The sequence below is a fragment of the Strigops habroptila genome, chromosome 3 (assembly GCF_004027225.2).
Source record: "Strigops habroptila isolate Jane chromosome 3, bStrHab1.2.pri, whole genome shotgun sequence".
Taxonomy (NCBI): Eukaryota; Metazoa; Chordata; class Aves; order Psittaciformes; family Psittacidae; genus Strigops; species Strigops habroptila.
The window spans coordinates 52,436,670-52,450,177 of record NC_044279.2 but is presented as its reverse complement, the minus strand read 5'-3'; the positions used below and the strand labels follow the sequence as shown (position 1 = coordinate 52,450,177).

Below are 13,508 nucleotides of genomic sequence, written 5' to 3'. Positions count from 1 at the left end.
ACCTTCTTTATGTCCTGTATAATTGCTGAGTGGTAAAAGCCAAAATGAAATGAAATGCATCTGTGCTTTCACAGAAATGCTATTTAAAGTAGCCTTCCAGCTAAATGATGGACTCCATTTATGTACTGTATGGAATATTTATGTACTGCATACATTGGGCCAAATTATTTGTGCTTCTGCTCGGGTTTGCTATGACCCAGTCCTGCCAGCATTCTCCCAAAGGAGACTTGCTTAACTTGTCTGTTCGAACAGCTGAGCTGAGAAGAGGGAATGCTGAGTAATATTACTTCCCACAGTGTTTGAGGCACCACCACAATGGCCATGGATGTGTAGACAGGATCATATCTTAGGTCTAATTCCACATCCCGGTAAACTCTGTGAGAAAATTCATGGCTGTATTTCTGCATGTGGAGTATATACTGGATTCCTAGTGATACTTTGGGAAAGCCTGCTACAAAGGCATAATACTCCCAGATTTTTATCTGAGGATGATTGTGCCTTAAAAATGATTTGTTTAAAACCTTTGACCTGAATTCTAATCTGATTTAAATTCATTTAAATTTGGAATAACTCTGGGTTAAGTCCAATGTAAGTGAAGTACTAGTCCATGGGATAGCAATGGTGCTTCACAGAAATGGAAACAGCAGCTGGCTCTGTGTCCTTAGTTAATTTGATTATATAGTTTTAGTTTAACTTACACAAAATAATGACCTTATTATTATTTTAAGAAACCTATTTTGAGAGTAGGGAATGGTATTTCTTATATAAATCCATCTTCAAATATCTTCTTTAGATGTACACATTGCTAAAAATGGAGTTGAGTTTGTTTGGTGAGAGTAAACGTATACTAGAATTCACTGATTGCAGTTGCTTTAAATTATGCAATGAAGAGAGAGATGCTGTTTGCACATGAAGAAAACAAATTTGGCAGCAGAGATCACAGAGGGGGCTTGCCTTTGTAATTTCTCTGTAGAGCAACTAAGAGGAGAAGGTTTGGGGTATGTTTGAAAAAACTATCTTAGGGCTACACTTAGCTAAGGTAACCATTAGGCAAAAAATCTGGGTTCAATGGTAATAAGCATTCTTTTGATGATTTCTGTCTCAAGCTCTATTTTTCTCATGTTTTCCAAGAAACAATTCAAAATAAATGGTTGAATCTTGCTTTGCCTAAATGTAAATAAAGGTGAATCTCAGGGCTATCTCCTGATATTATGAAATTTAGTAAGAGCTGAATACATTTTTTCAAAAGCTAAAATCGTAGTTACGTCTATTTTCTGATTTTTGCAGACATTCTCTATAAGTCCCATTTACCCTCTTACCCTCTTTTCTCTCAAAGTAAAATCTGCTTTAAAATATCAGTGTTCTAAATCTTATCATTATCTTCAAAATTATAAGAGGATTAGAACAATTGAGAAGTTTTTTCAATAACACATCTTCCTAACTCTAATATTTGTTGTTGTATAGTTCTGTAATGTCTTATTTTATCTTTGTGTTTTGTCACAGGATGAGAAGGAGAAGCTGACATGGAATGACCGTATGCCTGGATATGCAGCAAACTTTGGATTGATTTTATTTATGGTAACATAATCTACATTTCTGCACGTTTATTAGGTGTGAGAAACTTTGCAATGAGCATCTAGAGTGGAATCACAAATTAGTGTTCTCACAGATGCTAAAGATCTGAAGAAAGCTAGGGTTATAACCTCCAGTTAGTGAGAAATATGTGTCCTACTAGGGAGATTCATAGAGCTCAATGCCTACCTCCAACTTTATTCTCTTTTTCCAAAACCTGCTTATGAGAGGGCTGTTGGCTGGATGACTTGCTGTAATGGCAGCAGCTTGTTACTAGAGGCTGCCTCTCCCACAGGGTTTTTGCTCCATCCTCTATTATCTGGTGAAGGGAAGCCCACTGTTTATTTGCTTGTGCACCCAGTATGCTCTGTCAGAATGTGCGCCCAGTATGCTCTGTCAGAATGACATTCAGGAGTGTTGAGTTTACTGAACAGGCGACATATAGGTGAAACAAATCTGTTGCTGATAAGTATTTGTCCAACACTCAGGGATGAACTATACTGTAGTCAAGGAAGACCATGGTATACAATCCTCACTTGAGAACAAAAATAAGGTGTGCAGGTCAGTCAGCTGTAAAGTGTGGACACCACTCTCCTAGCAAAGTTTCCAACAGATCATAAACACATCATCAAGATGCTAGACTTTGTAAACAGCAATAGGAAAGCCTGGCTAACAAACCTTAAGTTACATTGTTAAAGATCCCATTATCCCTCTGGTTGCAGAAATTACTGAATGAAAGCATGTACTGACACCTACAGCCTGTATAAAATGTCAATAAAATATGCCAGTTTACACCACAGGAGCATCTAACATGGGAAATTTACTTAGGGACTAAGTATTTACATTTTTTTATTAATTTTTTAATTTTTTAATTTTAATTTTTTAATTTTATTAAATTATTTAAATTATTTTAAAATACTTAAATGATTTCTAATTTGCTCAAATTTGCATATACTACAGCAGGTGTCCTGTGAAGATTTAATTTCCTTTAGTGACAATCAAAACCATTTTATATTCACATTGAAGTCAAATTAATGTCTGCAGTTTTATAAATGCATGTGTATATGGAGATAAGTATTGTATAGTAAGTATATTTTCTGTACTTATTAGGTGTGTCATTCATATATATATGTATGCACTTATAACATTTTGAGTGAGTTTACAATCCTGAGGTCATAGCAAGCATTTGCATTTACAACCTCTCAACAGCATCAGTTGAGACTTTGCTTAAAGCAGAGTATACTGACTAAGCATATAGCCCTGATTTAGCTTTTACAAGCCATCCTTTTGCAGACAAGGCGCTTGCATGTGCTCTTGACTTTAACCACATGTTTAAATCTCCCTTAAGCATGAGCTTAAAGTACTTTCCGGAGTCATGGCTTATGCATTACACTTCCTGCTTACTGTAACGCCTCAGAGAGATTTATAAAGATAAAATGTAGAGCTTCAATCCTTCAACTTCTGTTAGTGCCTAGTGGTACTATTCTGGCTTTCACCATTTGGCCATGATGATTTTTTTAGAATATTTTGAGCTTTACTAAGTTGTAAGCACCTACAGAGACACCTTACAAACCATGCATGAAATTCAAGTCAGCTCTTGATGAGAGAAAGCCAACACCCCTTTCCAACATGGAGATTGCAATCTGCTCTTTACTGTATGTGGTTTTCTTTTTTTTTCTGCTAGATTAGTTAAACAGGGATTGGAAATACCAGACTTAAGTTTACTGTCAGTCTGTGCAATAAAATTGCACTGAGAAAACTACCTCTGTTATTCACACAGGCGAATATTTTCGCTGTATGCGCTACATACATAATAAGTAATGAAATCTTGAATTTAAGTGCGCATGTGCACATATACAGCACACAGACATAGAAGACTGACACAAATATGCACATACATGCACTGCAATTTCTAGTGCTGCAGAAGTGATTGTCGAATTATTAATACTACCTTTCCCAGGCCCAAAGGATCTGGTAACACAAACCTGTAGGCATTTTCCGTTAGGATGTCTACATTGCTATAGAATGATTCTGTTGTGTTCTGTCCCTCCTTCCTCCAGCTTTACATGCCATAGTTGCCCTGATGATTCTTGGAGCTGCTAACAGTTTTCTTATTGTAAAACCTTTTCTCTTTATTTTTCATTTGTGTACTTCTTTTGTGTACTTCACTTTCATCAATCCTCTTTCAAGAACTGTGTTCTGGTGTTTTATTTGTTGTTTGGTTTGTTGGGTTTTTTTATTGATTTTTTTTTTTCTCTTTCTGGCTTTTCTTTTGTCTTTATTAAGCTAGGCATGCTGTTCGTTTCTTTAAAAGTGCCGGTTGAATAAAATGTTGGATTTGGTTCTCTTGCCCAGTTGGTCTTGGTCGTTTACACCACCAAATAATTCCAAAGATCATTTTACATATTTACGGCTGCTTTAAAATCTGGTCACAGTTCTTTTGTTGTACACAAAGCCGCACTTGACTGCAGAGGGGGCAGAAGATCCAACTTAGATTTAAGCAATGTCTTTTGCAAGCATTTTAGAACCGAAAGTCACAAGTCTTATTTTTCCCAGTAAAACCAGTGGAAGCAGGAGGTCTAAGCTTAGCTGGGCATATACATGTTTGCTTTGTCTGTGACTATAATAACATACATCACAATTTAGAAACTCCGCATTTAGAAAGTTCATGTTGTAGCAAAGGTTTCTGAGTATGGGGTGAAAACATTGGTAGCTGTTGGAAGAGAGCAGGATGACATGGAGCAATGCCATCACTGGAGCCCTTCCTTGTGTTCATTGCATTTGGCTCAGAGGAAGAAGAAAACAAATTAGTGTCATGGTACAAGAGTTTAGCCATTTCCTTCTTTTGGACCTTGTTACCCTATTCTTATTCACATGGCATAATACTTGACTTTAGAATAGCCCTACTGGGAATAATTCAACAAAGAACTATTTGGACATTAAATTGTTACCCTACTTGGATGAAGGTAGCAGTCTAGCCCATAGGGATTTACAGCTTCCTTCTCAGATCTAGTATGCTTTCCTGTTTGTTTTCGTTCATACCAGGCTTAGTAGGTGACCTTTTCTGCAGCCAATTTTCACATCTGTTTCGAAGCAATTCAGTCCTTGACAGACTAGTTTAGATCATAGAATCATAGAATAGTTTGGATTGGAAGGGACCTTCAAATGTCATCTAGTCCAACCCCCCTGCAATGAGCAGGGACATCTTCATCTAGATCAGGTCGCCCAGAAACACATCTAGCCTGGCCTTAAATGTCTCTAGGGATGGTGCATCCACCACCTCTCTGGGCAACTTGTGCCAGTGTTTTACCATCCTCATTGTAAAGAATTTTTTTCTCACATCCAGTCTGAATCTTCCTTCGCATTTAAAACCATCACCCCTCTTCCTGTCGCAACAGGCCCTGATAAAGTCTTTTCCCATCTTTCTTATAGTCCCCTCTTAAGAACTGAAAGGCCACAATAAGGTCTCCTTGGAGTCTTCTCTTCTCCAGGCTGAGCAATCCCAACTCTCTCAGCCTTTCCTCACAGGAGAGGTGCTCCAGTCCTCTGACCATTTTTGTGGCCCTTCTCTGGACCCTCTCCAACTGGTCCATGTCTTTCCTGTACTGAGGACTCCAGAGCTGGATGCAGGACTGCAGAGGGTTCTCACCGGAGCAGAGTAGAGGGATAGAATCACTTCCCTTGACCTACTGGTCATGCTTCTTTTGATGCAGCCCAGGATATGATTGCCCTTCTGGGCCACAAGCTCATACTGCCTGCTCATGTCCAATCTTTCATCCGCCAGTACCCCCAAGTCCTTCTCCTCAATCCCTTTGTCCTCCAGCCTGTATTGATACTGGGGGTTGCCCTGACCCAGATGCAGGACCCTGTACTTGGCCGTGTTGAACCTCATGAGGTTCACATGGGCCCATGTCTCGAGCCTGCCCAAGTCCCTCTGGATAGCTTCCCATCCCTCCGGCATGTCAACTGCACCACTCAGCTTGACGTCATCTGCATGTTTAGTGAAGAAACTGTCTGCTGTAGTAGTGGATAGAACTGGCCAGGTGAAATGTTGGCAATGACAACAAAATCTAAAGTAGGCACCTGAACAAAAGGTGGCTGTCTAATCTGGAATTTGGGCAAAAGGTATTTTTAGGAATGAGAGAAATGCTGTGAAGATACAGGAACCATTCCCTCTCAGTGACTATCTGGGGAGTATGAAGTATACTCTCAGTTACTGTGCAGTCCTACAAGCCCTTCTCAATTTTCTCTTTTGTTGGATGCACAGATAGTGAAGAGTCCTGAAAGAATATTTTTCCTTTTGTGTCTAAGCAGATATTTAAAAATGTTTCGGTGACTGAGGAGTTTCTGAAGCCCTGGTACTTTTGCAAAACAAGTATCTTTGTTCTTTAAACAAATAAAACATATTTTGGGGTAACTTTGTATACCTTGCTACGGCGCTGCATGAACTAAAAAGGCTGTGATAGTGGAGCCTCCTATAGTATCTCATCCTCCACTAATCTTTCTCATCGCTATAGTTCCCTGATATCCTTTGATCAGGTTTAAGAGTTTGCTATTCAACTTCTATGACCTAAAATTTCCTCTTTCTCTATTTAGTGATGACTGTCCTTGATGACTCTTCTTCCTGTACTGTTAAGACACAATTTCTAAGTGATGTGTGGAGATAGGTGTCTATGGGAGCCCAGAGAGCTCATCATCCCCGGAATGATGATACAAGTTTACTTTGCTGGTTTTCCTTGTCCACCACAGAGAAAGGAAACAGAAGAAGAGTATTTGGAAGGTGAATAAGAGGAAACAAACTTTGACCCAAACTAAGAAAAAGAAAAAAGCTTAAGGTGACTGTAGAGGTGGAAGGTGAATTAGATTACTCTCAGGCAGTGCTGTTTTGTTTTCTCTCTTTAATGGGGATATTACTCGCTAATGTAGTGATTGCTTCTGCAAAGGGCAAGTTAGGAAAAAGTCCTGATCTTTGTGTTCCTGTACCACTTCTGTCATCGTAAGAGCTGAGCAGATAGCTCTAAATGAATCAGATTTTTGTCTGCATGTTTCGTAGCTAAGTCAAAAGAAAAAAAGAGAAAAATAGGCACAAAAATTAGAACGGTTTTCTCGACACAATAAAAACTATAAAAGGAAAGGAAATAATATTTTATGTCCTTTGAAATGTTTTCAAGTGTTTTATGTTTAGACTTTTTTCTTTAGACCAATATTTGAATTAAAAATATTAGCATGAAGGAAAAACTTATCATTGATCTACATTTAATTTAAAATTAATGAAGCAGTTCTTTAAAAAATTAAAATTAGATGTTTTATTAGATCTAACATTTTGTTACTATTTTCTCACAAAATGTATTTGCGAATTTCATATGATATGTCCAGGAGTTTCTCTAAATCATTATTTTTTAGTATGTTTACTAGTTCTCCATTGAAACAAAATGTGTCTAGGCTTCATCTTCAACCTTTAGTATAGCTCTGATTCTTGTTCTGGTTCTTCTGCAATAAGAATTTTCCATGAGACAAGCTTCCTTTGTATAAAGGACTTCAACAAGCTATTGCTGGGTCGTTAAAATGAACTATTAAGCTTCCTTAAGTGTGTGTTGTGTATCTGGGCCCCTAGGCTCATTGAAATAATTGCAATAGCCTAATCTTTCACATTTAGATAGTCTCTTTCATCTGAAGATCTCAAGATGTTTTACCTAAAATAATGAAGGTACACTGGAATTCTTGCCAAAGGCAAAAATGAAAGAGAAAAATGTACCCTCTCCTCCTTTCCTGCTATGCCTATGAAAATTTGTTAATTTTTATTGTTATTTTATTGATTATTTTTTCATTGTGGGGTGATGGGGTTTTGTTGAAACCAGAATACCACAGCCCTGTGAAATTCAAATTCTTCTTGTGGGAACTTGACCTTAAGTAGCAGGACTGACTTTCCTCATACCATGGGTCAAAGCCAACCCATGAAGGCTGCCAGGATACCAGCTGATTTCTGGGACAGAAATGTAAAGTGAAGCCCTAGTAGCCCTGTTTAGGTCAGTCTTAGAATAATAACAAAGCAAACACAACTGGAGGGTAAGGTGCCGCTTCTGCTATGCAGAGGTGAAGCTGTTATCAGCCAGTACAGTCCACTTACTTGACTGCACACACATGTAGGCCCTACAGTCCAAGACACCTATTGCCAGATAAAAGTACTTAATATCTGCATTTGAACCTGAAATACCTGAATTTCGCTAGTACTGCACGAATAATGTGTGGAAATTCAATCTGAGAGGACATGCACATCTTCAGGAACTGTACCAGTTCAGAGTTCAGAACCGCTTTTCATCATTATATCCCTGTTAGAAAGCTTTGAATTCTCACATTTTAATTGGATTATCCTTGTATTATTGTGTTGCTCTAAGAAATAACCACACAATGACAATTCCTGGAACAAACCCAACATATCAGTCAAAGCTTCTGTTTAAATGCTAGTATCAAACTTGAACTAATCTATCTGTACATTTGTTTGCAGATTATGCTGACATTTTCAGCAGTGTTTGGTGTGATCGTATACCGAATTACTACAGCAGCAGCTTTGTCATTCAGCACAAATGAGACAACCAGGTCAAACGTTCGAGTGACTGTGACCGCAACTGCTGTCATCATTAACCTCGTTGTGATACTGATACTTGATGAAATTTATGGAGCTGTTGCCAAATGGCTGACAGAAATTGGTAAAACTATCTCACCATGTTCCTCATTAGTATATTACATGCATTGACATGAGAATATGCAAGGAGGTTCTAATAGGAATAATTCCCACTGAAGAGTGACAGTGAAAATATTCAGGCCTATGGAGTAAGATGCTCAGACATGCGTCTGTGAACTAGGGGTCTAAGCCGCAACATGCAGTGTGCCACTAATAGGACTAACTAGCCTGGCCAAAATGCCATGTTAACACAGCTGTGCTATTTCCAGCATCTCAGCTGGTATTTCTGCATTACACTGGCTCTGAGCCAAGATCCACTTATCTAGAGCTGGTTGAGAATTTTTGACCTGGTATGTATTTTGTTGTATATCTTTACCTCTAGGAGCTGGGTTTACTGAAGGGCATTGGGTTATTTCAAAATGCTGGTCGCTCTGGCAAAGCTACAGTGGCAAATGTTTACTATGTTGTTTTGCTGATGTGATTTTTACCAGGTCCTTACCATTCAAAGGACTTTTTTTGCCATTATAGGAGCATGCCTGTGCTGGACATTTTTATAGTAATATCTATTTCAGTTAGAGGTTGGATTTTTTTTTTCTTTTAATGTCATATTGTTACAAACCTGGCAATGTATTTAAGTCTTTTAAAGGAGATTCATTCCTTTGACTACTAGTAAAAGGCTTTTAGGCTAGAGTTTTGTTTTGTTATACACATTAGGCTAAAGGTATTTACTAATAGGAGTTTAGGCTGGGGTTTTGTTTTGTCATATACATTAAGCCAAAGCTGTTTACTGATAGGTCTCTAACATGAGATTCTTGTAGCTGTCATTAGATATTCTTTCCCACATTTTTATACATCTCTAATTCTAGATCCTTCAAAATCTAGGAACATAATGTCAATTATTCAAAACACTGAAAACCAATTTGCAACCTCAGATGCCCTTAACTGTAGCAAGTGCTCTACCTGTCAATTTTGGGTATCTAAACTTAGGCATTCAAGTTAGAAACTTTTTGACACCTAGATCCTGACTCAGTCATTTTAAATTCAGATTCCCTACTTGTAAAACCTACAGTGATGTGAAGCTGGCTGGAAGTAGCAGACTTCAGATTGAAATCTTAGGAACTCTTAGGCTTGTGTTTCTTATTCTCTCTTTCTCAGGACACTTTCAAAGTCACAAACGAAAACATCTCTTTTAGTCCTATTTTTTGAAGAACATCATAAACTAAAGTTTTGTAGCTGTCAAAATAGAGGTCTAATCCTGAATTTTTAAAATACAGTCCTGTGGTTTTACCAGTAAGGATAGCCTGTTAGATTAGATTAAATTCATAAATTATTTGAAAGAAATGGAGACAAAGCAATTAATTTTCACAAAATGCCACTATATGGGGTTAATTTATTTGTTTTTTTGTTTACATCAGGCTTTGAGCAGAATATGGCAGGGTTACACAAATTAACTCTGTTCTAGTGTCATAAGGAAGCTCGGGCTTAATGTCCAGGCCAAAACTCTACCCAGATTTTCAGCTCTCATATAACTGACAAGATGCTAACTCTGTGTGACCTGATCATTTCTGTCCACTGCACCTGCCCAGGTAAGAAAGGGCACAATTGTTAAGGCATGGCAGGGCTGTGTATAAAGAGTAGGAAGAGATGAAGGTGAGGCTTCTCCTTTCTGGCAGTTTCTAGGCAAAATTTGGGAAGTGCAAAGCACTGCCATTGCCTCTCTGAGGGAAGCATAGGAGGAAAATCTCTCCCTTTGAAACATACATCCTTCTAAACTGTAAAAGAAACAAACATTTCTTACTTACAGCTCTTGTCAGCATAGGTTTTTATTCCAACATAAAGTAGACTTGAATCTCTGTTCAAGTGAAAATTTGCAACTGTATGCACAAGAGTAGTACCACTGATAGCAATTCCATTCATCATAGGACCAAAGTAATGGATCTGCCTCAATACCCACTGAATCAGTGCTTGGGGGTAAAATGGCAGCGGTTTTGTTGTAATCAATACAGAGAGCTCACACAGCAGTTACTAGGGCTCCACACACCTCTTATGGACCCAGCAAAGTGGAGCACTGATGCCCCCTTATCGCAGATCAGACTAGCAAAAGTTCATATTATACCCTGGTATTGACAGGTTGAATAGGTCATCTTCAGTAATCAGGTGGTGTCAGACTTAACCTACAGCTTATTTGCTCACCAATAACTCCACTCAGGTCAAGGAAAAACCAGTCAAATGGGAACAAAATCAAAACTGCTTGTGTTTGTGTCTTAGAAAGGCAGCAAATCTTTCAGTGAGCTAAGGCCCATGCCACAGATATTTCAGCTCATTCGCTACCTGGAAAGCTTCAGCTGCCCAATTTTGATGTAACATGCTGCACAAACGACGACATATTATGAGTGTATCAGTTTTTGGGGGAAAGTTTTCTCTCTTCTTAATGCACCTATTCTGGCTGGATGCATTTCTTGTGTAGCAGACTCCACTAGCTAGAGGACAAATTCTGTGCATGCCTCAGTATGGTATAGTATATCTGAGTATGGGGAGGGATTGAAGTGCTGAGTGAGTCTCTGGAACCATATATGGTGTGCAAATTTTCATCCAGAGTCTGAGCTCATCTTAGTGGGAGCTCTCCATAAGGCAAAGGCTAGGATTTTTCTCCCTCAAATTAAAAGCTGCACCACTGTTGTTCAATATTCCTGTTGCCCTGAGCTGTTGTCCAGCATTTGGGATCAACTACAAATTGTTCAAATCCTTTGAACGTTTAATTCAGATTTTTGATACATATAGCTGAATGATGGCTTACAGCTCATCAGATTGTATGTTGATATTTTATGAAAATATGGTTGAAAGTATCATAAATAAAGTTCATCAGTGGGGACTCATTAGAGTTTTGCTATTCTTTAGTGCCCAAATTAACACCATGCTTCTTTCAAACAAAACAAAACAAAACAAAACAAAACAAAACAAAACAAAACAAAACAAAAATCCAACAAAACTACAAAGTAACTAAAATACCCAAACTGTGCCCCAAAACAAAACTGTACAAGTACAGCAGTATTTTTAATGAAGTCCTTAAAGCCACAGCTCTGGAGCTATGTTTTCACTTCACACTTCGATTGTGCTACAGAAATTCAGTCAATAACATACCACAATAAAATTATTTGCTCTCACATTAGTTAATGGCTCAGGATAAACATGGCAATACAAGAGTTTAACCTATATAGAATCTTTAAGAGTATCCTACCGTCAGTTTGAAAAGCTCCTGTCTTACACCTGTGTGTTCTGTGCTAGAAAATTTCTGTGGAAATTGGAAATAAATCTGGGAACAGAGTAATGAATACTCAAAATATTTAAGACACTTTTTTACAGGTTATCTAAAAAAGTCTAGAAATGTAGAATATAGCGTGAATAGAGAAGCATTAGCAAAAATGTGCATTTAATTTTGCATGGCAATTAACAATTCACATGATGCTTTATTCAGAAATGTAGTCTTGTGTTTAGTGTTAAGTGCATTAACAATCTCATTATAGGAAAATGGCTTGTGCACACAAAATTAAGAAGGCTTTTAGGGTGTCTTTGTACGTTGCTTTCATCATTCATGAATTAAGAATATTAATGCTTTGTTATTTCAGTTGTGTAACTGATATATATGTTAGTAGATATATGCTTATATACAGTTAAAGCTGTTTGTATTGCTTAAGTTTTGTACAATTGAATATCAAAATTCAATTATTTTTTCCTTCAAACTCCAGATAGCTAGGAGGAGAACCATATAAATATGTAATAATTTTTTGCCTATAATTATTATTAATAATATTTACATTATATTAAAATACACTTAATGCTATTATATATTTAATAATATAATAGATGTCAGAGTAAATGACAGAAGTCTGTGCTAAGATTTCACAGATGCGGCCTGAAGCAGAGAAAGGTGATGTGGTCTGCCCAAGTATCTCAGTAAGGCAATGAAAGAGACTGGAATAGTGAGATATCGTCAGGTCCAGGCCAGGTGTCAGGATTTGTTGGCTTTTTTGCCATCGGGTTATTCGATGGACAGCCAAGAGCATCTTGGGATAAGCTGTCAGAGGCTTATCAGATAATCAAGTTCTTTAATGTTTCTATTAATGAATCTTCAATTTCCATCTGGAAATGTGGGAAGACTGGAAATCAGAAATCAGTGACAGAGCTAGTGTGCATTGGTACAAATTAAAAGTAGAAAAGCAAAAATAGTATTAGCTCAAAGTTTGCAGTTTGGGTTTGTATTTGGGGATATCAGGGATGTTTACATATTTACTAATTGATTTCTCTGCTTTGTTCCCACTTCCTTCTCCCAGAGGTACCCAAAACAGAGAAGAACTTTGAGGAGAGACTGATTTTGAAGGCATTCCTATTGAAGTTTGTGAATTCTTATGCACCAATTTTTTATGTTGCCTTTTTTAAAGGAAGGTAGGTTAAATGTTTTTTAGGTACAGATATTTACGTATATAGATATTTATGTATATATATGTCTATATTAGTGGATCTGTGTTTAAAAATAGGCACAAAAGGCTACCAGTCTGGGACTGGTCACCTTCACCAGCTATGAAAAAATATCATAAACAGGGTTGTCTAAAGCTTGCTTTTTAATGGTGGGGCGTGATGAGTACTGTTCTGTCTCTGTTCTAAGTAGAGCATTGTTCTGAAATGCAACAGTTTTAGTTTTCTTTCTAAAATAGGAATAATCCACACCTCAGAAAATAATACTTTTTAGTTAAAAAAAGTGTTGCACTTATGAGTGAATGGTAGTGCATACAGGTCTTCACTTTCCACATTTTAGCAAATCTTTCTTGAAGCATCATTTAGCAAAGAAAAATTTTCCTGATTAATTTTGAATTGTAGAACTACATTATTACTTTCTGAACATTTTGCACTATTTGCCTATATCAAGTTAAATTAAGAAATAGTTATAGTCAACTGGAAGTTGCATGTTTTGGCAAAGGAACTGATTGACCAAAAACCTAATTCAGCTGTCCTGCTAAATAAGTGTGACTTCCTATGGGTTCAGGATCATTGTCTTTTGGGACCCACTTATCCACAGTATAACACATGCTTTTGAATGGGAAGTTTAAAATTATTGTTTGCTAAAACTGTGACCAAAATGTTTGAAGTATCCTCTGGATTCTGTTTCATGCCATTTTTCTGTTCTTTTTGGGGGCTGTAAAGTTTGTTAATCTATACTCTTCAATAATCCTACTCAGCATCATTGATTAAAGAATTG

General features: G+C 37.4%; 1 protein-coding gene across 1 annotated transcript in view; it reads left to right on the top strand.

The window, feature by feature from the left end:
- The window catches only part of ANO2 (anoctamin 2), a 168,742-nt gene that overhangs the window by 123,535 nt on the left and 31,699 nt on the right, over positions 1–13,508 (top strand). The window contains exons 16-18 of the mRNA XM_030480569.1: positions 1,510–1,578; positions 8,078–8,279; positions 12,586–12,697. Coding sequence (XP_030336429.1) covers positions 1,510–1,578; positions 8,078–8,279; positions 12,586–12,697 — 383 coding nt within the window. The remainder of the gene's footprint in view (positions 1–1,509; positions 1,579–8,077; positions 8,280–12,585; positions 12,698–13,508) is intronic.